Genomic DNA, 26,480 nt, shown 5'->3' on the forward strand with positions numbered 1-26,480 from the left:
TTGATGTACTTCCAAAACTGCTTTCAGATCATGATCACACGTCAAGCCACGTGTGATGTCAATGAAGAGTTAGCAAGAACCCTCGTTTGGTGTGATGTGAACTTTCACACAGATATGAGTAATGACTCAAAGATAGAGTAGGTACTTTTTTTCATAAACACTTTTTGTTATACTGGTTGAAACTCTCAATAATAAGTGATCTAAATATTAAAACATGTAGGTGAAACTCAGAAACTTATAATATTTCGCTGATAGCATACATGCCACACCACATTGAGGCAGTAATTAATGCAAAAAGGGCCCCAAACCAAGTGCTGAGTATATGTATGATTATACTTTTCAGAGGGACATTTCTGTATTTAAAATCCTTTTTTATATTGATTTTATGTAATATTCTAATTTTGAATATGGGGTTTTCATCAAAATTCCAACAAATGAAAGCTTTAAATATCTCAGTTTGCATGTAATAAGTCTACTTATATATTAGTTTCACTTTTTAAGTTGAATTATGGAGGCGGCGTGGCTTTGGAGACGCTGTGAAGGGAGGGTGGGATCTCATGCTTTCAAAGCTAGCTTTGAAGAGACCTCTTTTTAAAAATTCCCTTTTAGCATTTAAAATGATTTAATCTAGTTTTTAGCATTTGATTTTCAATTGATTTAGATACATCAAAGTCATAACAGATTCCTTTAAATATGAATTCTTACATTGAATCACAATTGAATTCATATCTTGCTCAGTCAGAATCATTTTAACCTGGAGTCCCGGTCTCTGTCACAATAATCATATGTGATGTTATTGGCAGACATCCATTTAAAATGTAGGCAATAGCATATAAAGAACATTTTTTTCCATATCCACTTAAAGGGTTAGTTCACCCAAAAATGAAAATTCTGTCAGTATTTACTCACCCTCATGTTGTTCCAACCCCGTAAGACCTTCGTTCATCTTCGGAACACAAATTAAGATATTTAAGATATTAAGATCGCTCCTGCATACAGTCCATAGGCTTCTTGAGGTACTGGCTCTTGCTGTCCTCGAAAAATCATTAAAGACATCGTTAAAATAGTCCAAGTGACTACAGGGGCTCAATCTTAAGTTTATCAAACGACGAGAACACTTTTGTGCGCAAAAAAAACAACAAAAATAACGACTTTATTTCAACTATTCGTTTATTTCTCCCTCTGCGCGAGTCAGGTTACTAGTTTAATAGCGTAAGCTTCTGTTATTGTACGTCACACGCATCACACACACATGACCAGCGTCGGCCAATAGTGAGCCTACGTGGGACGTAGCTCTACGCAATCACACTACGTTAACTTACTTACAGGCTCATGGAGAAGGAAGTGAATAGTTGAAATAAAGTCGTTATTTTTGTTGTTTTTTTGCGCACAAAAGTGTTCTCGTCGTTTGATAAACTTAAAGGTATAGCGGAGGATTTTCTTTTTCCGGGTGGGTAGTCTATACTATTGGTCCACCTAAGTGTCAATCATTCTGGTGATATGTTTACGTAAGGCCGTCGTAGGCTACGTGCTCATCCCTATGTAGTTTTCACTTTCATGTGTATTATGTCGGAGTTACGGTTTCAGCCATTCCTTTGAAAATGGCTGAGGGTCGAAAGAGAAAAAATGTTTACTAAGTGTATGATAAGAAGAGAAAGGCCGCAGAATATAGAAACAAGACCAGAGAGATTTTGGGTGAATATCACACGCTGGCGTGCGCTAAAAGCACAGGTTGGGCTTCTCACGGATGCCGCAGCCGGGAAGATTCTACCAGACAGGTAAAGTTTGTCACGCTATTTGGAGAAATCCATTTAAAATCACTAGTAAAAGTTAATGCAAGCTACAATGCTAGCCCTGGCACGAGTCATGCACCGCATAGACACGGTAAACATCTCAATTTGTCTAAAGTAGCCTTTTGTCCAAAATGGTAATGTATCACGCTGAAATATTCTAAAATCTTGTGTGTTTATTATTACACAAATGCAACAAGCTACTTCTCCATATGCAACTATGTATAAAAATAACGTATTAACAATGAGAGATATTAGGTTAAGGACCAACGTAATAGCACTGCTTATATGTTGCTATGTAACGTAATTGCGATTTGCAAAATAGTTTCCTCAGAACGTATTTCGTGTGATACAGGGTTGCACATATCATGTCTTGAGTCCTCGGTCACTCAATCGATCAGTATAATAAGTAAATAAAACACGGAAGGGCATTTGACATGTTGTCTTTTTTATGAATGTTTTTTAGTTAGTTTAGAATTTGCAACATAATTGTGCAAGGCGTTCCCTAGCTCTCGGGAGCAAGAGTGTTGTGTGTGTGCATGTGCATTTTTTGTAAAAATTGGAGAGGGCGGGTCTTCTCTAAAATTCGGAAAGATCCTCCGCTATACCTTTAAGATTGAGCCCCTGTAGTCACTTGGACTATTTTAACGATGTCTTTAATGACTTTTCGAGGACAGCAAGAGCCAGTACCTCAAGAAGCCTATGGACTGTATGCAGGAGCGATCTTAATATCTTAAATATCTTAATTTGTGTTCCGAAGATGAACGAAGGTCTTACGGGGTTGAAACAACATGAGGGTGAGTAAATACTGACAGAATTTTCATTTTTGGGTGAACTAACCCTTTAAGTTTCTCAGCTTGCACTCTAGTAACATTTGTGCGGTCCAGATGGCTTTGCATAAAAAAACAGTTATCATTCACAAAGCTATACTTTCACTTTCACACTTTAAGAAAATTTCCAAGCCTGCACTTTGTTATTTTTACTTGAGTAAAGAAGTTAAATTAGTTATTCAACTTTTACCAGAATATTTTGGCAGTCTAATTGTATACGGGAAGTGAGTACTTTTCTCATTTCTGATGATAACTACGTACTAGTTATGGCATGTTAACAATGTTTTGTAACCTAAATGGACACAAATTAATTTTCACCCTGATTTTGGCACATGATCTTTTAGGTTAATTGGTCAACTTGGCTTAAAATGCTTGAAAATGTTGGTAATTTAGGCAAATAATACGGTATGTAAGTTGGTTATTTCTAGAAGCAGGCAAACAAAATCTTCCATTAAAATAAAAATATCGTTGGTTTAACTTAAAAAAGTAAGTAACCTGGTTGCCTTGAAATTTTAAGTTCATTGAATTGGAAAAAGTGAGTTAATACAATGAAGAAGAATGATTTAATCATCAGAAACTCAAAATTATATGTTATCTGAAGTAAATAAATTATTTAAGTTGATTTGACAAAAGAAAAAAATGTTGTGATAACTAATCATGAAAAGATTTTTTTTTTACAGTGTAAGGTAGGGTACAGTTTTATAAGTTGGAAAACTCAGAACAAAACTGTTACGGCCTTTGGCCTGTTTTTGGTCGTTCCCCTGCTCCTCCTCTCTTTCAGGCTTAATTGCTAACACCTGGGAAGATGGTGCTTTAAATGGGAGCTTCTCCGCTGTATGGCTGGCTTTTTCCTGATCCGGTGGCTGAAGACTCCGACGCTGCTCGGCTAGCTGCTTCAGGCTTAGACCTCGCTCGATACGCCAGGATTTCACAGAGATGCACCTTTAAGTTTATCTGAGTTGATGTCTTTTATTTTTACATCCAACATCTGCACACATACACACCTACAACACATCCCAGCACTTACTTTACACTGCTGATGCTGACATCCATATCCCATGATTAATTACGTTGTTTGTATTTGCGTTCGATACACAATAAATGTATGTTTGGCACCATTTGTTTATGGCATGGTCTCCCATTGATTGTTATGGCCTGGAGTCAGTCATAACAAATGGGGGCTCGTCCGTTTTTTATTTTGCGTAGTGCGTAAAATTTGATTTAGTAATATGTGTATGAGCGTTTAAGGGCACACGAGAGTGAGTGTAGCTCGTAGTAGCTTCATCTTGATTGGCGGTTAAAGGGGGGATCCCGTGACGTCAGTGCCCTTATATGGTTGTTGCGCTCTGGGAGACGTGCCTGAGTTTGATTAGTTCTAATTTGTTTGCTGGCGTATTCGAGCGGAAGTGTTTGGGCGTGTGTTTTCAGCAGTAGTGGCTGTTTTTTTTCTGGAGATGCGTGAAGGTAAGTGACAGTTTGTGGCTGGCGTTTTTCCTTGTAGGCATAGCAGCGTTTCCCAATATGGGGTTCGCTGCATTATTGTTTTAGAGTGGAGGTACGGCGGGTAGAGCTTCCCATGTCCCTTTTCCCTACATCGGCTCGGGAGCATTTCCGTGGTTTCAGCGGGGTTGCCAGCTTGCTGGTCACCTTTGTCTGACCATCGGGATATGAATGCATAAAAACCCACCGCTACGCCTCACGAAGACTAGGGTCAGTAAGTTAGCTTCTGTGATAGGTAGTTAGCGGGAAAACGCCGTCCTTGGGTTGTGCTGATAAATTTGTCATTTAAGCTTTGTCTCTAGTGGATTTGTTAGCCATGGATGTGGAAGTGGTGGAGGATTTTATTGAATCGCCACATGAACGGGGATTAGATATTTGTACTAAGAAACAATTAATTAGAATTGCGGAGTATTATAAGGTTGATATAGGGGATGCCCGAAAGACAAAGGATTATGTTAAAGGTAATTTGGCAGCAAAATTGTTGGAAAAGGGGGTCTTGCTGAAAGGTAAAGTTGACACTTCTCTGTTGGGAGGAGCTAACCCGGTGGGCTTATCATTTGAGCAGCAGAAAGAGTTGCTTTTGTTGCGTATTAAAGCTGAACACGAGAAAGAGCAGGCGATGGAAACAATGAGGCAGGATTTGGAGCGGGAAAAGTTAGATGTGGAGAGACAAAGACTGGCGCTGATTAGAGAAGGTAAGCTGGAGGGTGAATGTGATAAAGTCACCTTAGCTGCTACCGCTGGGGAAGCAGCACTGGCACGCTCACATATATACACCCTTAAATACTCCATTCATCTACATCTTGTTCCTTCTCATCATTGCCGCTATCATAGAAGCGGGTGCACACGCGATTATGATAGCACATGGACATTCATCCCATTTCTCCAATCTCCTTTCCATATTCATTCCCCAGTCATTTCATACACTTACATTGCACTGTTGTGTCGTTTCGTTCGTGTTGTTTGTCTGTGTGGGCGTAGTCAGTCTTCCGGCCGGGAATCCAAACCGAACGAGCGAGCGGTGGTCGTTTATGACGGCATGGCCGTGCCACGTCGGCGAATCAAAACCGGAAGCTGACGAAACCATGGTATAGTGTGGATAGGTGTTCATGTATGTTTTTAAATGAAGAAATTATGTGTTATTATGGGGTATGTGTATGTATGTGTATATATTTATAGGGAATTAATTAGTATGGATTATTATGGATAATCCAATAGATGCAGTATTGGTGTGTAGTGAATGTAAGATGTTACTGAAATTGGTGTGGCCCAAAAAGGGGCGGGGTTTGGCCTATTTAAACCAAGCCAAACCTGAAGTCTGGACTTGTTAACCAAGTCGGAAGCGAGAGTGCAACTGTGGTGCCTCAAGCAAACGAAACCCTTTGGTGTATGGTAGATACATTTTATTTAAAAGAGTTTTCATTTTTATTTTGTTATTTTTGTACTTTTTAAGGGATCTTCCCTTTTCTTTTTGTACGCACCTGTATAGATATATTTCACTGTGGACAGTCTTCTTATTGGCACTGTAAAAATAAATTCCACCTTGCACGAAGTGCTTCTGCGAGTGCGCCATCCTTTTACATCCAAACGGACACACATTTCTCCCCGAAGACGAGCTGGTGGGCTCGTCTTCATCACATTTGGTGGCAGCGGTGGGATGTCGACTCGTGGGAAAGTGCCGAGAGGTAGAAAACTCAAGACGGGTTTACGATCCACAGAGAAGGCGGCATCAGACGAGGAGGAGACCGGGAATTCTGGTGAGAATACGGAGGAGGACGAGGAGGGAGCTGCAAGTCTTCCCAGAATCTCACCAAAGTCCAGCCCACAATCAACTAAGTTGATTACTCCGGACGATACAGCTGAAGAGGGGATGGTTTCCCTGATGCGCAGATTTCTCGACTCTCAAGAGCAGAGAGAGGAGCGGTATCTACAGGAAATGCGAGGTCTTCGGAAGTCCATCGCGCAGTCGATTCGTCCGGCTGAGACCTCACGGGACACAGAGAGTGAACGAAGGGAGCTACCAACACCGAAGGTCTCTACAAGACACAGTTCAGCCTATTTCCAAGACTCCAGGAATGTCGCGGCACGGAGAGAACCAATGCAGTGGGCTGATCCGAAAATACCGAGCTTCCAGGAGGGGGAAGACTTGGAGAATTATCTTCAGCGGTTTGAGCGCCTGGCCAGGACCTGGAGGTGGCCCGAGGAGGAGTGGAGCTACCGTCTGGTCCCGATGCTGACAGGGCGAGCACTGGAAGCATACCTTGCAATGGACGAGGAGCAGGCTGAGGTCTACACTGAACTGAGGGAAGCACTGCTAGAGAAGTTTAATATATCTCCAGAGACCTATCGCCAGCGCTTCCGATCATCTGCAGTCCCAGCGACAGAGTCGCCGACAGAGACTTACCAGCGGCTAAAGAATCTGTACAGGCGGTGGGTGCGACCGGAGGAGCACTCCAAAGAGGAGATCGGAGAGGTCATCATCCTGGAGCAGTTTCTTCGGGTGCTACCCTATGATGCACGCACCTGGGTAAGAGAGCACGAGCCGAGGTCAGGATTGGCGGCAGCAAAGTTGGCTCAGCAATACCTGAATGCTCATCGTGGCAGTCTTCGTACTCAACCACTCAAAGGTACTGTACGTGGTGTTTCACATAACACTGGGTCTGAGAGGGGCTGTGTTGGACTTCCTGATCAGGGACAAGGTCCAAAGTCAATGGCCAAAGACTGGCTTTGCTTTTACTGCCAACAGCCGGGCCACAAGGCAGCTGTGTGTCCCGCTCGCAAAGCGAAGCTCACAGGCTTTTGTTATGTGCCTAGAGAAGGGGACTGTGAGATTGTGTCTGGGGAAGAGGGTCAGAATGGATATGATGTGACTGCTAATGGACATGCCCTAAAAGCACTCTTAGATACTGGAAGTTCTCTGTCAATGTTGAAATCATGCTTTGTAAATAATGTCAATTATGTGAACAATACCTCTGTTCAATGTGTGCATGGGGATGTAAAGCAGTATCCCCGGGCTGAGATAATGGTAGAGGTACAGAATCAAATGTACTTGCTGAATGTTGCCATAGTGGACAATTTACCAGCTGATATGATTCTAGGAAGAGACTTGCCAGTGTTATATGAACTTTTGCAATCCACCATTAAGGACGCTGAACATTCATTTGCCACTGTTAATTTGTCATGTCCTGCTCTTACGCGAGCTCAAGCCAGGTCAGGTCTGCAGCCACTGCCAGATTTCGATAGTAGTCTGGTACAGGGCGGGACTAAAGGCCCTAAAAAGTCACGGCGCCAAAGGCGACTTGCAAAGTACCTGGGTACCCCAGCCTCTGAGGCCTCGGGGGAGGGTCTAGAAGTTAATGGCTGGAAGGTCCCAGGGAACATAGCACAACTCCAAAGGAACGATGAAACTTTAAAACCCCTGTTTGTCAAAGCTGAGTGTGGAAAGAATTTGAATCTGTGCAAAGAAGAATATGTAGTCGTGAATGATGTGTTGTATGTGCGAATGAATGAGGTGAATCGTCTGATTGTACCATCTTGTTGTCGTCATCTTGTTCTGCACCTTGCACACACTGTTCCATGGGCTGGCCACCTGGGCCAACAGAAAACATATGCACGTATTAGCTCACGCTTTTACTGGCCCACACTATATACTGATGTAAAAACGTACTGCAACACATGTCCTATCTGCCAACAGACGAGTGCTGTGTCCCAGCGGGGCAGAGCACCCCTGCAACCCCTCCCTATCATCTCTGCACCTTTTAGACGGATCGCCATGGACATTGTGGGACCATTGGAAAAGAGCAGTGCTGGACATCGCTACATCCTGGTAGTCAGCGACTACGCCACAAGGTATCCTGAGGCCTTCCCACTCCGTTCTATCACCACAACAAAGATTATTCATGCCCTGGTTCAACTCTTTTCCAGGGTCGGCATACCTGAGGAGATACTGACAGACCAGGGTACAAACTTTACATCACAACTGATGGGGCAGCTGAACAAGCAGCTGGGCATAAAAGCCATTCGAACAACTCCATACCACCCTCAGACGGACGGTTTAGTGGAGAGGTTCAACCAAACCCTTAAGAACATGTTGCGGAAGTTTGTGGCAGACACAGGACGAGACTGGGACAAGTGGTTACCATTTGTTCTCTTTGCCTACAGAGAGGTACCCCAAGCCTCAACGGGATTCTCACCGTTTGAGCTCCTCTACGGATGGCAGGTACAAGGACCTCTGGACCTGCTGAAGAAAGGCTGGGAAGAGAAACCTGCCTCCAAGATGGAGGAGAAAGGCGGGATCGTACAGTATGTTCTAGAGATGCGAGATCGTCTGGAGCAGTACAGAGAACAAGCCAAAGAGAACCTACAGGGAAAACAACGAGCACAGAAAAGATGGTATGACCAACATGCCAGGCTAAGACAATTCCAACCAGGGCAGAAGGTATTACTCCTGTTGCCAACTTCAACGAGCAAGCTACTGGCTAAATGGCAAGGACCCTACAGCATTCTACGCAAGATGGGGCCACTTACATATGAAGTTTATCATCCGGACAAGGGCAAGACCAGGCAGACCTACCATGTGAACCTGTTGAAGGAGTGGAAGGAGCCACCTGGTAAGGGACCGGAAACATCTCTTCTGGTGAGGAAGGTGGAGGGGGAAGAGGAATCAGAGGATGCAAAGAGGCAGCCATCGGTGGTGAATCTATCGCACCTAGAAGACTCCAGGAGAAAAGAGCTGCAGCACCTCCTGAACCAGTTTCCTGCTTTGTTCCGTCAGAGGCCTGGACGGACGGAGCTAACCCAACATACTATCCACCTTTCCGATCCGACACCATCACGTCAACGTCCTTACCGGGTGCCTGAGAGGCTGGTGGAACTCTTAAAGGAAGAGATTAAGGTGATGAAGGAGCTAGGAGTGATAGAACCTTCAACAAGCGAATGGAGCAGCCCGGTGGTGATCATACCCAAGAAGGATGGATCCCTACGTGTCTGCATCGATTTTCGCAAGCTCAACGCCCAATCTAAATTCGATGCATACCCCATGCCTAGGATAGATGATCTGTTGGAGAAAATTGGAAGAGCCCAGTACATCACCACGTTAGACTTGTGTAAGGGATACTGGCAAGTACCCCTCAACCCTCAGTCCAGACCATACTCTGCATTCCGAACACCACTAGGACTATATCAATTCACAGTCCTTCCTTTTGGTCTGCACGGTGCACCAGCCACCTTCCAGAGGCTGATGGACCGAGTCCTTCAAGGCTGTGAGGACTGGTCTGCGGCATATCTGGATGATGTGGTAATCCATAGCAACTCTTGGGCAGAGCATCTTCAACACCTCCAAAAAACCTTAAAGAGGATAGAGGAAGCAGGATTGACATTAAACATTTCAAAATGTGAGTGGGCAAAGCAGGAGGCAAACTACCTTGGGTATCACCTGGGCAATGGACAACTGAGACCACAGATTGACAAGGTGGAGGCAATCCGAAGGAGCCCAAACCCAAAGACGAAGAAAGAAGTGAGGTCATTTCTCGGACTGGTGGGCTGGTACAGGAGATTTGTACCAAACTTTGCCTCCATTGCGGTCCCCCTGACCAACTTGTTGTCAAAACTGGTGAAGAACCCTATTCCATGGACCGATGAGTGTGAGACAGCGTTCACTACATTAAAAGACAAGATGTGCTCCAGCCCAGTCCTGCAGAGTCCAAACTTTTCTCAGAGGTTCTTAGTGCAAGTAGACGCGTCCGCAATGGGGATTGGTGCGGTCCTAGCCCAGGGAAGCGCTGGAGAAGAGAGACCAGTCGTTTACCTCAGCCGTAAGCTACTGCCCAGGGAAACTAGATATTCAGCGCTTGAGAAGGAAGGTCTCGCCATCAAGTGGTCCCTGGACAGTTTGCGCTACTATCTCCTTGGTCGAGAGTTTGATCTAGAAACCGACCACCGGGCCCTAACTTGGATTCAGTCTATGAAGGACCACAATGCCAGAGTCACACGGTGGTACCTCGCCCTACAGCCATACCGCTTTAAGATACAACACAGACCAGGCAGACTCAACGTAGTAGCCGACTACCTGTCCAGGTTTCCGGCCAGTCCGCGGCTAGGAGAGGGGGAAGGTGATGTGATAAAGTCACCTTAGCTGCTACCGCTGGGGAAGCAGCACTGGCACGCTCACATATATACACCCTTAAATACTCCATTCATCTACATCTTGTTCCTTCTCATCATAGAAGCGGGTGCACACGCGATTATGATAGCACATGGACATTCATCCCATTTCTCCAATCTCCTTTCCATATTCATTCCCCAGTCATTTCATACACTTACATTGCACTGTTGTGTCGTTTCGTTCGTGTTGTTTGTCTGTGTGGGCGTAGTCAGTCTTCCGGCCGGGAATCCAAACCGAACGAGCGAGCGGTGGTCGTTTATGACGGCATGGCCGTGCCACGTCGGCGAATCAAAACCGGAAGCTGACGAAACCATGGTATAGTGTGGATAGGTGTTCATGTATGTTTTTAAATGAAGAAATTATGTGTTATTATGGGGTATGTGTATGTATGTGTATATATTTATAGGGAATTAATTAGTATGGATTATTATGGATAATCCAATAGATGCAGTATTGGTGTGTAGTGAATGTAAGATGTTACTGAAATTGGTGTGGCCCAAAAAGGGGCGGGGTTTGGCCTATTTAAACCAAGCCAAACCTGAAGTCTGGACTTGTTAACCAAGTCGGAAGCGAGAGTGCAACTGTGGTGCCTCAAGCAAACGAAACCCTTTGGTGTATGGTAGATACATTTTATTTAAAAGAGTTTTCATCTTTATTTTGTTATTTTTGTACTTTTTAAGGGATCTTCCCTTTTCTTTTTGTACGCACCTGTATAGATATATTTCACTGTGGACAGTCTTCTTATTGGCACTGTAAAAATAAATTCCACCTTGCACGAAGTGCTTCTGCGAGTGCGCCATCCTTTTACATCCAAACGGACACACATTTCTCCCCGAAGACGAGCTGGTGGGCTCGTCTTCATCACAGTGAGGCACAGGTAAACATTAAACAGGATGACCTGAGTGATCTGAGATTTGTTCCCAGGTTTAATGAGGAGGACCCAGAGACATTTTTTTCCTTATTTGAACGTCTGGCAGAGGTTCGAAGTTGGTCTGATTCCACGCGTATGTTAATGTTACAATGTGTATTAACCGGAAAAGCACAGCAGGCATTTTCAGCGTTGAGCAGTACCGATTGTGTTAAATACTCTGTGGTAAAAAATGCTGTTTTAAAAACGTATGAACTTGTGCCGGAGGCGTACCGACTACGCTTTCGAGGTTGGAGACGTGGCGATAAGTCACACCTAGAGTTTATGCGTGATTTAACTATGCATTTTGACTGTTGGTGCTCAGCGACCGGGTTTGACTCCTTTGAAAAACTCCGTGAGTTAGTTATTTTGGAGCAGTTTAAAGACTCTGTGTCAGAGTGTATCGCTACGTATATTAGTGAGCGTGGAGTTAAGTCGATTGGTGAAGCTGCTGCTCTGGCTGACGATTATTTTTTGATTCATTCTTCAAGAGGTGGCGCTGGTCCTCATGAAGCAAGGGCAAGTAGGCAGTTTGTGGATAGGAGTGGTGTTTCAGGGGATTCAGAAAAAATCTGTAATTACTGTCATAAGCGAGGTCACTGGAAAAATGATTGTTATGCTCTTAAATCTCGTCCAAAGCAAGCTTTTCCTAAAGCTAATCCAGCTATGTGTGCTGTGTCTGTTGCTGGCCAGGAGGTAGGTGGAGTCACTGAAGGCAATCTGGAGTTGAAATCTTATTTGCCTTTTATTACGGAAGGTTTTGTGTCTTTAAAGGGAAGTAAAGAGCAGGTGCGCATAAAGATTTTACGTGATACTGGGGCGTTTGACTCATTTATTGTAGCTGCAACATTGCCATTTTCAAATGACACCTTTGTGGGCTCAAGCATCCCTGTTGTTGGAATGGGGTTAAATGTTTTGAATGTACCACAACACAAAATGATGCTGCATTGTAATCTCTTCCAGGGCGAGGTGTCTGTTGGTGTGCGTCCAGCATTACCTGTGGATGGTGTCGCTATGATCCTGGGTAATGACATCGCCGGTGATAAAGTATGGGCTGACGTATCTCCGCCTGCCAGGGTGACGGTGACTCCTCTGGTGTGCAGTAAGCCTGATGAGAGTGAGGTACACTTTCCTGATGTGTTTAGTGCCTGCGCAGTAACTCGGTCAAAGCATTTGGACGGTGATCAATCTGAAGTTGTGGCCTCTGGTCCTCGCTTACTCTTACCTGTTGTTCCCTGGTCTGTTTCTCATGATGAGCTATTGCATGAGCAGGAAGCTGACAGCACTTTGAAGCCTTGTATGGATGGATTGTGTTCTCCTGCAGAGGTCGGAAGTCATTCTCATTGCTATTTTTTACATAATAATGTCTTGATGAGGAAATGGACGCCTCAGTTTGAGGGTTTTGTTGGTAATCCCATTTACCAAGTGGTTGTTCCTTTAAAGTATAGGAACACTGTGTTGCAGATTTCCCATGACGAGTCTGGACATATGGGTGTCAGGAAGACATATGACCGAGTTCTGCTGTATTTTTTTTGGCCTCGGTTGAAAAAGGATGTCTCCGCGTACATCAAGTCATGTCACACTTGTCAGTTGACAAGTAAGCCTAACCATATTTTGAGGCCCGTTCCACTCTGTCCAATACCAGCTATCAGTCAGCCATTTGAACATCTTCTTATTGACTGTGTTGGTCCATTACCACCATCAAAATCAGGTTCCAGGTATTTGTTGACAGTGATGTGTCAAAGTACTAGGTACCCTGCCGCCTACCCATTGAGGAGTATAACAGCCAAGTCTGTGGTTCGTGCATTGTCCCAATTTATTTCTATTTTTGGAGTTCCATGGATCATTCAGTCAGATCAAGGGTCAAATTTTTGTTCAAAATTATTTGCTCAAGTGTTGGAACAGTTGAACATAGTTCATAATTTTTCATCTGCCTATCATGCTCAAAGCCAGGGTGTTTTGGAGCGCTTTCACCAAACACTTAAGTCTATGTTGCGCTCATTGTGTGTTCAGATGCAGGGTGATTGGGAAGAGGCTTTACCGTGGATGTTGTTGGCTGCTAGAGAGGTAATTCAAGAAAGTACAGGGTTTAGTCCTAATGATCTGATTTTTGGTCATAAAGTGCGGGGTCCTCTGGCTCTGTTGCAGGACACTTGGAAGGAGGCTCAGCCTCCAAGTAATCTACTGGACTTTGTGAATGGATTCAGGTACAGGCTTTATATGTCTCAGGAAGTGGCCAGGGAGAATTTGGCCAGGGCACAAACTAAAATGAAGAAACGCTATGATCGTCAGACTGAGTACAGAGAATTTCTCCCAGGTGACCAGGTTTTGGCGCTTTTGCCTGTAATTACTTCTCCGTGGCAAGCCAAATTTTCTGGACCATTCTCTGTATTAAAGAAGCTTTCTGATCAAAACTATTTAATCTCGACTCCAAATCAGAGAAAAAAGGCCAGGCTTTGCCATGTTAATCTTTTGAAGCCTTATATTTCCCGTGAGTCATCTGGAAGTGAGAGGGCGTTAAGGTTGTCCAAAGCTCATCCTGTCTGTTTGGCTATGCCATCGTCCTCTGTTGTGGTAGAGGGGGAGGATCTGTCAGGGCCTGATGAGGGTATGGTGTCTGGGCGGCTGAAAAATATGGAAGCTTTGGACAAATTAGAAAGCGTTTTGGGTCATCTAGAGTCTTGTCAGCGGGTACAGCTAGTTAAGCTGATTAGAAGTTTTCCTTGTCTATTTGGAGACACGCCATCACGTACGACTTTATTAAAACATGATATAGACATGGAAAATGCGAAGCCAATTAGGCAAAGATTCTATCGTGTTCACCCAGAGAAGCGTAAAAACCTGGAGGCTGAGATCAAGTACATGGTTCATAATAAGATAGCAGTTCCCTCTGACTCTAGTTGGGCCTCACCATGTCTCTTGGTACCAAAGTCAGACAATACATTTCGGTTCTGTACAGATTTTCGTAAAGTGAATGCAGTTACTAAGCCTGACTCCTTCCCTCTTCCTCGTATGGAGGATTGTGTTGATCAAGTGGGGGGGGGGGGGGGGGGCGAAGGTAGTGACTAAGCTGGATTTACTTAAAGGTTACTGGCAGGTGCCATTGACAGACAGGGCCAGGGAGATTGCTTCTTTTATTACACCCGGGGGGCTGTACTCCTATAACGTTATGGCTTTTGGCCTACGAAATGCCCCAGCAACTTTCCAGCGCCTAATGAATTTGGTGGTGCGGGATCTGGACGGATGCGCAGTGTATTTGGATGACGTGGTGGTGTATGCTGACAACTGGGAACAACACTTGGAGCGTGTTAAAGCATTGTTTGTGCGTCTGGCTCATGCAGGTTTAACAGTGAATCTGGCAAAGTGTGAATTCGCTAGAGCCACGGTGGTCTACTTGGGTCGTGTGGTTGGCCAGGGTTCGGTGAGACCGGTGCGTGCTAAAGTGTGTGCAATTGATGACATTCCGTCACCAACTACAAAAAGGGAACTCATGAGATTTCACGGAATGGTGGGCTACTATAGATGTTTTTGTAGGAATTTCTCTACAGTGGTCGCACCATTAACTGATCTTCTGAAAGGGAAGACAAAGTATGTGTGGTCTCCGGTATGCCAACAGTCCTTTGAGAGGGTGAAAGCTCTAATTTCCAATGCTCCAGTTCTAGTTGCTCCTAGGTGGGATTGTGAGTTTCACCTAGAGGTGGATGCTAGCATGGTTGGGGCTGGGGCAGTATTGCTGCAGAGAGATGATGGAGGGGTTAATAAGCCTGTGTGTTTCTTTTCCAGGAAATTTAATCGCCATCAGCTAAACTATTCGGTCATTGAAAAGGAAACACTGGCGCTTATTTTGGCGTTGCAGCATTTTAGTGTGTATCTGGGCTCTGGTCCGGTGGTAGTTTTTTCCGATCATAATCCTCTAACTTTCCTTAGCACTCTACATAGGGCTGGGCGATATGGCCAAAAAATCATATCTCGATATTTTTTGGTCAAATGGCGATATACGATATCTCGGTACTTTCTACGTTTTCTATTTAGATAAAGAAAATCTTTATATTTAAAAAAAAAATATATATATATATATATATATATATATATATATATTTTCACATTCGGCCCAATGATATCTTACAAACAATGTTGATATTGAAGGATATGGAAACAAATATAATATAGGCTATGCAATATATTATGTGCAAAAAGCTTTTGTTTTTATATTGACTAAAAGCTAAACTCAAAATGAAAATAAAAACAAAAACAAAAGCACAAACTAATTATATTAGCCTGCATTTGATTACCCCATTATAATCACTTTCACTTTCATTAAAAATATATACTTGTAGGTTTAAAATTCCACATATGGCACATTTATTTTCTCCAACAACAAATATTTTAGCAATATGTTTATTTTAGTCAGAATTATTGCGTACTACGTAGTACTATTCACGCGCATTCGCGCGCCGGCGCTCGTTCAAGGAAGCCTGAATTTTAGCGGAGATTCACTTGCAGAAGCTCGTCCTCTTCTGACATGGACATATTTGTTGTGAAATGGACATATTTGCTTTACTTTCTAACATTTACAGATGGAGAATATACCTGTGAAATGTAAGTTGAGCACTGAGGAAAGCACATCTCAAACGCATTAAACAGCGCAAGTATATCTGTCAGTCAGCAACAGTGTCTGTTAGAGCATTTGACAGGGCGGCAAGCTGCCTTAAACTTGTTAACTATATCAAAGTGATTTTGACGCAATTAATATAAGCTTGTGTCATGTTTAGGACAAATTGTACTATGTAGCCTAGCTACTTTCACTGCAGCAGCTCACACTGCAACCTCCGCTATTTTTCAGATGTGCTCATATCAAACTACTGTATCGATATAAACGGTATTGCCTCATTCCATATCGTTTCAAAAAATATAACGATACATCGTACATACTCGATATATCGCCCAGCCCTAACTCTACAGACTCCTAACCAACGGCTGATGCGCTGGGCTCTTCACCTCCAGTCCTACACTTTGGACAATGTGGTGGCAGACGCTTTGTCCCGGGCTCCAAGTTGTTAGGTAAGATGTGCCTTCTTAAAAAAGGTTACAAACTTTCTGTTTTGGGATACCTGCAGCTCAAGGGAAACCCTAGGGGTCCCTGTTTTGTTAGAGGGGGGTGTTACGGCCTTTGGCCTGTTTTTGGTCGTTCCCCTGCTCCTCCTCTCTTTCAGGCTTAATTGCTAACACCTGGGAAGATGGTGCTTTAAATGGGAGCTTCTCCGCTGTATGGCTGGCTTTTTCCTGATCCGGTGGCTGAAGACTCCGACGCTGCTCGGCTAGCTGCTTCAGGCTTAGACCTCGCTCGATACGCCAGGATTTCACAGAGATGCACCTTTAAGTTTATCTGAGTTGATGTCTTTTATTTTTACATCCAACATCTGCACACATACACACCTACAACACATCCCAGCACTTACTTTACACTGCTGATGCTGACATCCATATCCCATGATTAATTACGTTGTTTGTATTTGCGTTCGATACACAATAAATTTATGTTTGGCACCATTTGTTTATGGCATGGTCTCCCATTGATTGTTATGGCCTGGAGTCAGTCATAACACTGAAAACCAGTATTTTTACCACACAATATTTTACACATGAGGCCCAAGAACATCACCTCTGTTCTTTATAATCCCACACCGCGACCTAAACTAAACCCCGAAGACACCATGACTTCTGTAACTTTGCTGTTATCCTGTCATGATAAAGAGCTGTCGGTCATAGTTCATCAGTAGAGTAACAATTCTGAAGCAATTCTTCCTGACAAAACCTCTGCTTCTCATTTATGTCCTAGAGGTTTTCCCAAAACAATTGTGGGTGGAGCAGGCTGTTGGGAAAGTGCTGACAAAGGTGAAGTGGGCTGGCTGCCGCTAATGAAATCTAGGCCATTGCCTCAGACTCAAACCTGGAGCCGATCCAGAGACTGCGTGAGTAATGAGAGGAGGAAGGTGCGGCAGAGGCGCACATTCAATCACACATCTGGCTCCAGCGTGATTAACTAGCTGCCCAGATGTTAGCCCGTCGCCCACCAAATGCCATGACACCAAAAGCACCGTCCAAAACAAAGTGACTGAGTCCCAAACCGAAATGAAGAAACTGATCCTGCTATACTTTCAAAAACATTTCCACAACAAGAGATACAAACAGAAATGAAAAGTGAAACAATTAAAAAAAAACTAGATATCTTATCCATCATAATCTGATCACAATTACAATTGTTTTTGTCTTTTTACTGGGTTGAATTTGATTTGGCAAGAAAGCAATAATATGGTTTTTTTTAAGTATACAAGATATATTTGTTTACAATTACCACATTTTTTAATTAGTAATCTTGCGAGGAGACGCGTCACTTTTCATCATCTTCCATCCATACAAACTTTGGCACCTAAAAATCCTCCCGCCCACATTTTCTTGAATATCATTGTGTTTTAAGAAAGTCATGACATTTTACACTGTACTAATCTTTCCTTGATATCTGATGCATTTATTGGTTTACCTTTCTATTGTGTTTTAATTGGTTTTGTATGGAAGCTTGTTTCCGCCATAGAATGAAAAATAAAAAAGGTAATTGCGACTTTTTATCTCACAATCCTGACTTTTTTTCTCACAATTGCGAGATGTAAAGTCAGAATTGCGAGATATAAAGTCACAATTGTGAGATATAAAGTCAGAATTGCGAGATATAAAGTCACAATTGTGAGATATAAAGTCAGAATTGCGAGATATAAAGTTGCAATTGTGAGATATAAAGTCAGAATTGCGAGATAAAGTCAGAATTGCGAGATATAAAATCAGAATTGCGATATATGAAGTCAGAATTGCGAGATATAAAGTCAGAATTGCGAGATATAAATTCAGAATTGCGAGATATAAAGTCAGAATTGCGAGATATAAAGTCAGAATTGAGTGATATAAAGTCAGAATTGCGAGATATAGTCAGAATTGCGAGATATAGTCAGAATTGCGAGATATAAAGTCAGAATTGCGTGATATAAAGTCAGAATTGCGAGATATAGTCAGAATTGCGAGATATAAAGTCAGAATTGCGTGATATAAAGTCAGAATTGCGAGATATAGTCAGAATTGCGAGATATAAAGTCAGAATTGCGAGATAAAGTCAGAATTGCGAGATATAAAGTCACAATTGCGAGATATAAAGTCACAATTGTGTGATATAAAGTCAGAATTGTGAGATATAAAGTCAGAATTGTGAGATATAAAGTCAGAATTGCGAGATATAAAGTCAGAATTGCGAGATATAGTCAGAATTGTGAGATATAAAGTCAGAATTGCGAGATATAGTCAGAATTGCAAGATAAAGTAAGAATTGCGAGATATAAAGTCAGAATTGCGAGATATAAAGTCACAATTGTGTGATATAAAGTCACAATTGTGAGATATAAAGTCAGAATTGTGAGATATAAAGTCAGAATTGCGAGATATAGTCAGAATTGCGAGATATAAAGTCACAATTGCGTGATATAAAGTCACAATTGTGAGATGTAAACTTGCAAAGATGTAAAGTCGCACTTCTGTCTTTTTTTCTGTCGCAATTGCGACTTTATATCTCGCAATTCTGACTATATCTCACAATTCTGACTTTATATCATGTGTTTCTGACTTTATAACACGCAATTGCGACTATATCTCGCAATTCTGACTTTGTATCTCGCAATCGTGATTTTATATCTCGCAATTCTGACTTTATATCTCGTAATTCTGACTTTATCTCGCAATTCTGACTTTATATCTCGTAATTCTGACTTTATATCTCGCAATTCTGACTTTATAACACACAATTCTGACTTTATATCTCGCAATTCTGACTTTATATCTCGTAATTCTGACTTTATATCTCGCAATTCTGACTTTATATCCCGCAATTCTGACTTTATAACACGCAATTCTGACTTTATATCTCGCAATTGTGACTTTATATCTCGCAATTCTGACTTTATATCTCGCAATTCTGACTTTATAACACGCAATTCTGACTTTATAACACGCAATTGTGTGATAAAAAGTCAAAATTATTTTTTTTATTAAGTGGCGGACACAACCTTCCATAGTTTTGCTTCATAGTGAAAGTCAATAATAAGTAGGGGTGTGCGATATGACGATTTTTAATCGTGGACGATTAAAATGTCTCCACGATCTGGTTTTGAAGAAATATCGTAGTATCGTGTTACAGTGCATTCTATCAGTTCAGTTCTGGCGCCTCCATCTCTCAACTGTACAACGCGACGTAGCCTACACATGATCACACGTTAAGGAATAGGTACGGGACACTGCAATTCACAAAAGTTCATTATTTGCATAAGCCTTGCCGGTTAAACATTTAATTCACGCACTGATGCCCTGTTCTAACGTGCGCTTTCCTGACCGCATAACCCCCGACGCTCACAGGCACTAAAAGTCTGTCAAACAGCGCCTGAATACTGGACTAAGTTATCTCTCGAGTCTTATTAAGCTAATACTGTTAAATACACACAATGTTTACATAAACAGGCTATGTCTAAAGTGAAAGCAAACATTTGAGAGAATATCTGGTGTAATATGCGTCTATATTAAACGCGTCGCGTGCTGGTCTAAAAGCAACAGGAATAAATAGTACTGCCGCTTGTCCTTAAAGGGATAGTTCACAAAAAAAAAAAAAAAATCCGTCATTATTTACTCAGTCTAATGTTGTTCCAAACCTGTATTAATTTCTTTCTTGTGCTGAACACAAAAGACAATTTTTTTTAATGTGGGTAACCAAACAGTTGCTGGTCCCCATTAACTTCCAGGAGAGAACCTATAAAAAAAACTATAAGAGGACCAGCAACTGTTCGGTTACCCACATTATTCAAAATAACTTTTATTTTCAACAGAAGAAAGAAACTTATTCAGGTTTAAAACATCTTGAGAGAGTAAATTAAGACAATTTTCATTTTTGAGGGAACTATCCCTTTAGTGTTAATAAAACAAACAAACAAAAAAAAAAAACACAAGGAGAAAATCACTCACTGACTGAGAACTTTAATATATCTTTAATAAGAATCAATTTATTCAGTGAAGTCTATGTAGTGTTTTAATTTCATATTTGTTCATTTAATTACTTCAATGCAACTGCTAAATACACCTACTGCATCTGAAAAAATAAAGCACTATTTATTTAATATGAATATTAATTTGTGTAATGTTTATCTTGTCTTATTTTTTTAATAACAAAGAAAATAATGACAAAGATTTTTATCTTCGCCACTGGCCTAAATGTGTGGCTTTCTTTTTTCTTTTGTTTCCTAAGGCTTTGTTTTTAACATAGGGACATTAGTTTGGCTGTAATGAACAGCCACTTGCAAAATATTAAAACCAACTTGAAAAAGAATCGTGATAAAAAATCGTGATCGTGATTTTCCTAAAAAAATCGTGATATGATATTTTTTCCATATCGCCCACCCCTAATAATAAGATTCATATCCTCAAGCAACATAAGCTACTCTTATTTTTTTATCATATTTTAAAACAAGTAGTTATCCATATTATAGTCTTCCATTACATCAGTTATAATGTTGTGACATGAATTTAATTGTAAATCGTAAAACTCTGGATAGTGATTTCCCTGCATTGTTTTGACAATATAGCACAGAACTTTAAAGTAAGAGTAAAACATCTGTTTTCTTTTATGCCGCAAAGGGAAGTGTCTTATGTCTTCCTTTTGATTTTCCAGCACCTACAGTACACGACCGAGAAGTGTTTGTGATGGGTATCATGGGGTTGTTTGGTGTCTGGATAATATCCTCATCAATGATGGACGACCACATTAATAAAAGAACCAACATCAAAGACCAAGAGCCAATGCAGAGGACTAAACAACCCAGGACCAGGAAACCACATCAGACCTCTACATGTCTACATTCATCATAAAAAGCAGGACTATTCCTAAAGAGTGGACCAGGGTTTGTTTATCCAGCTGGATCCAATGGAAAAATAAAGGCCACCTTCAAAGATGTTTAGAATGGAAACGCTGTCTTTCTACCAAGAGGTAATGAGGGATCTCAAGACGAGTCAACGCCAGTCTCTGAGAACCATGGGAAATCATTAGAACTTCCTCACTGGGAATCTGGGATGGAGCTGTAAGAGAGCGGAGAGGCTTTAAGGCTGGGGTGTAAATCTCCCGCAGTGACGCTCGGGCAGGCCCCTCCGTTGTGGAACTCTTCCTGCAATTGTTGGGAAATAATCTGGGATGAAACAGAGGGGGAGGGGAGTTCCCAATGAGGTAAACCTCGGATTGTTTTTAGAAAACCAATAACACCACATAATGAGATTACATGGAGGGAATTTTGTAGGCAGATCCTTGCCAACTCTGAAAAAAATTAAGATATATCACCAAAAAAATCTGTACCTTGTCCAAACTCCAAAAGGCACCGGTCAATCAAAAGCTGACACAATACTAACAACACTATAGTGACATTGACAAATGAGAGTGGCCAAGATAAAAAGGAAAACGTTGGTTTCGTGTGGTTTTGACAAACACTGTTGGGTGAAAACCTCTTATGAAATACTTTTCAGGAAATGGAAAAAAAATGTATTTTTTTAAGAATTAAACGTTGTGTTGATATTGGTATATCTTGCTTTATATATATATATATATATATATATATATATATAAAGTTGAAGTTATTTCTCCAACCAAGTGAGTAAAAGCATACAATAATGATCACTCTGGTCAGTTTTATTTGTGAAAAAGTAGCAAAACCCACAGACAGACGTAAAGGGTTCCAGTAGTAATGATTTATAAAAAAAAATAATACTAATAATAAAAATAACAAAATATAAAGATTTGGACAGCAACTATAAATAGCTCGCTTTTCAAAAAAAAAAAAAAAGAATTACATTTAAAGAAAAGTTAATGTGATATAGCCTAACCAAACAAAAAGTAATTACATATTGCCATTATACTTTTATATAAAAATGTATTTATATTTACTTTTAGAAAATATGAATCATTTATTCACAAATATCATTAAGTTTTTTGGGAAGTTAAACCACATGGTGTTTTACAAGATAAACCAACTTTGTCTTTTCATAAAAAGAAAATTATGTAATATTTTAACAGAGTTATTGGCCTTCACACACAGTCATGGAGGTCATATTCATCATATTTGTTCTTGTGTCATTATATTTTAACAAAATTCCTTCAATGCTCATTAAGCTTTTTTCAAAGAAGTAACAATACATGTAATGTACGATTAGGAGTTTTACCACTCTGCCATAACTCATTAACTCATTAATAGTGTTTTTATGCAGTTCCTAGTTTTATGGTGCAATGCTTTATAGTTGCTTCCTGATTCGAGTCAAAAGAGTCCACCCACAAGTCTCCATATCTTCAGATTAGTGTATCATACAGCAGTTTGCCCGCATTATCCACCACTTAAAATTGCAAATCTGAAAAAAAAAATCTATCAAAACCAGCACACATCTGTTGCCTTTACAAACCTGGCTAACTACAGTTACATTGCCTTGGGATCCCTAAAACAAACATCTGAGCAAATCCATGTGTCTTTAAATCTGTTCTTGAAACAATCAAAGAGACATCTAGCATACAATTAAAGTTATTTTGTTTGCTTCGTAAGTTCAGTGGTTTATTGCAGCGCTACACAAACGGCTTATTCGGTCTAAGATGAAGAGAGAAGTTGAAATGCTGAAGTGAAATACATTTGCTAAAAACAAAACAACACCTCGCCTATATCAAGATCCATATAAAAATGAAAAAAGCCAGCAATCAACACATAGTGAAAACAGGCATTAGAGCCTAGATATAAGCCAAGATAAACCGAGAAAGGGAAAAATGAGTGGGAAATCTGCCCGTGGAGGAAACCTTTGCAACTGTACTGTGAGAAACAATATCTCCTGTCCCTTCAAGATAGCCTTCAGACCATGGATAGGTGAAGATATAGCTAAATTATCACTTTTACACCATAAAAAATGATCCAATCAGTGTTATAATAATTCATAACTTTGGGGATTTTCTCCTTTATGATCACAGTCTTTACAGAGAAACCATTTCAGCAGAAAAAGAGCAGGTTTTACATTGGCAAGCACAGTTTCTTCAGAACATGTAAACATCGGTGGTTGATGAACTTCTTTGTCACTTTGTGTAAGAATAAGGATCGTTCACAGCAACCGACTAGTGGTTTCAAACCACTCAAGCTTAAACTCTGGCAAAAATGCTGAAATTAAAATGTCCAACATTTTCCATGTTTTTCCTCATGAACATCTGCTCCTTATTTCTGAGAGGATGTTGTTATGAGAGAGGAGGGGGAGAAGAAGAGGCAGAAAGAAGATATAATCCTTACAGAGAGACTCACTAGATCAGGACTTGACTTATGGTTTAGTAGTAAGCTTAGTCATTTAACCGAGTTCTGTTGAGACAGGTTAAGTGTTTCTGGATGGAATAGAGGCTAAAATTATATATTATAAAATGCTCTTTTCCATACAATGACAGTGAATTGACTCTCAAGTAGGGCTGTCAAACGATTAATCGCGATTAATCGCATCCAAAATAGAAGTTTGTGTTTACATAATATATGTGGGTGCACTTTGTATAATTATGTTGTATATATCGGCTATAAATACACACACGTGCATGTATATTTAGGAAAAAAAATATTATTTATATATATTATATATAATATATCAATCTATACAAAGTATTTACCTGAAAACATTTCTTAAATATATACAAGCACGTGTGTATTTAAATATCTAAAATAATTATACACAGTGCATCCACATATATTATGCAAACACAAACTTTTATTTTGGATGCGATTAATCGCGATTAATAGTTCAACAGCCCTACTCTCAAGACCGTCAAGTTCAGAAAAACAACAAAAAAGCACAATAAAAGTATCAAAATTTGCCGACATAACTTGTGTACCATATTTCAAGACCTCTGAAACACTGAATCATACTTTTGTGATAGTACACAAGTTAAATGGACTGTTTCTTATGTGCTTTTTGTCGTTTTTAAACTTTGACAGCTCCAGTCCCCATCCGTTTGTATTAGATGGGGGGGTGGGGGGGGGACATTAAACATTCTGCTAAACATATTTTTTTGTTTCCCACAAAAGAAAAAAAAACAGGTTTTGAGGAATTTGAAAGCAAATAAATTATAGTATTTTTTTATTCGTATTATAATTTTTATTCATCACATGCATTTTTTTATTTTGGTTGAACTGTCTCTTTAAATGTCTTGCTCAAAGAGCCAAAGCTGATAAGTCGTGAATTTTATTTCATTCTGTTAATATGTGAATATTTTAATGTTTAAGTTGTCTGTCCACTTCATGAATATTGTCAACTCAAGACCAAATCTGAGACACAAGAAGACATGATCAAATCAGCCATGACAGCATAAAATATCAGCAGTCTAAATCATCGTTTAACGTTACTCTTTAAGTGTATGTTTATGTAGTATTTTATAGTTTAAACCAAAAGTCACAAATACTTTCAAGTAAAAAAAAAACACACACACACACACACACACACACACACACACACACACACACACGTAAAGCAAATCATGAATACTAATAAATGAGAGTAAATTGAAAGGTCTTTCTCACCTGAATCTAGGTGAGTCCTTGAGACATTCCTCAAAATCCACAGTGATCTTCATGTTGATTTGATGAGGTTAATAAACAGATTAAGAGCTAACAGGCTAACATTAGCTCCTGTAAAACCAATAACAGCTCAAACTTCTGCTCAAATCACTCAAGAATCCCAAATGTACTCCACATATGAGCGACGAAGTCCGATATGCTCGTGTCAGTTGGACGTGAAGCGCTAGAAATTATTTTTAAAAGGTGTAGTTCCTCCAGAATTAGCGAGTGGACTGAGCTGATGGGTGTAAATGAAGAGCAAAGAAAGGTAGTGTCCTAAAAACCAAGTGCGCTGCCTAACTAGACGGCATATTTGCCCATGAGTTTCGTCCTGAAAAAAAGAAACGAAATAATTGAGTAGAAAAGGGCGGGGCTTAGTTTTAGCCAATCAGAAAACGCGTTGCCTGTCAATCATTGTGAGCTCTGACAATGGATTGGATTGGGTTGCTTGGTAGGGCGGGGCGTTGTAGAGAGGGCGGAAAACGTTCACAGCATATTTAATTATAACAAATAATAATAATTATTACATTATCCACGTTTCGATGTGTATTTCAGGACAAATTCGATTTTCTCAGTATCATTTTTGTCATAAAATTCAGCGTCACTTGCTAGCTGTTACTTTTTTCAGCGCTGGTCGGGATAGACCAATCACAGTCGTTTGAAATGAGTGGATACCATTTTTCTTCAACGATTGTGGACGGATTTCCAACTATCTTTATGTCAAGTGTCAAGCGTTTAATGTTGTATACTTACATAATTATGCTTTTTAGTGCACACATATGTGTTCAGTGAGACCAAAACAGTCTTGATATGTGAATGCGGCTCCAAGGCAGATTGGGTTGTTTGAGCCGAAGAGCGCCATCTAGAGGAAGACCACGCTGTGGTCTCAAAAAACGCAAGTAAGTAACATTTGCCCATTTGAGACACAGCCAGAAACAGGCCAACGAATCCAATCCTTACTCCCCCTTTTTCCAAATCCTCTCTGACTGACACACTCCACCACATAAAACACAATTTCCTTGCTGCATCAAATATTATGCTTCAGATTATCTCGATATCATATGATATAGGCATATATAATATGGTGATATATTCGCTAAGTAAAGACCATAGACACTGACTTTGGTTTCGGGAAACTTATCAAAGCTCTCCAGGTTCCACGTTTGAGGAAAAGGTTCACACCCACTTTTAAGTGAAAAGACAAACATCTTTAAAATAGTTGATATGCATCGATCTCGCAAATGCTTTATTTGTATTTGTTTTTATATGTTGCCTATTGTTTTAAAACTTTCCATTCTTTCCAGGTATTTTACTGTATGGATCAAGTTGCATTCGTTGCTTTTATTTATTTTTATTGTGAAATACTGCCATCTAATGGTCAATTTCTGACATACATTTAGTTTGAGCCGAGTCATGCACAAGTGGAAACTCTGGGAAAACTTAAAATACAGATTATATTATTAGCCCAAATACAGAAAATACAACTCAACCTATTTTGGTCAATTTAGTCAATCAATAGTCTGTCTCTGAACGGTGCTTTAATAGATCTCAACAAAACGAACTTCTTTTTTTTTCTTTGTCTTTTGTTCAGATGCCTCACGG

General features: G+C 40.6%; 1 protein-coding gene across 6 annotated transcripts in view; it reads right to left on the reverse strand.

The window, feature by feature from the left end:
- The window catches only part of acap2b (ArfGAP with coiled-coil, ankyrin repeat and PH domains 2b), a 63,054-nt gene extending 37,868 nt beyond the window's left edge, over positions 1-25,186 (reverse strand). For 3 of the 6 annotated variants that reach the window (XR_016145752.1, XR_016145753.1, XM_089117784.1), the window contains exon 1: positions 24,843-25,184. Coding sequence is in view for 2 of the 6 variants with exons in the window: in XM_089117784.1 (XP_088973910.1) it covers positions 24,843-24,895 (53 nt within the window). In the remaining 4 variants the exon portion in view is untranslated. Of the gene's footprint in view, positions 1-24,842 lie in introns of all 6 variants that reach the window. The other 3 variants (XR_016145750.1, XR_016145751.1, XM_039649568.2) reach the window with 3 other exon arrangements.
- Between the last annotated feature and the right edge of the window lie 1,294 nt (positions 25,187-26,480).

The sequence above is a fragment of the Pimephales promelas genome, chromosome 2 (assembly GCF_988280905.1).
Source record: "Pimephales promelas chromosome 2, fPimPro1.hap1.1, whole genome shotgun sequence".
Taxonomy (NCBI): Eukaryota; Metazoa; Chordata; class Actinopteri; order Cypriniformes; family Leuciscidae; genus Pimephales; species Pimephales promelas.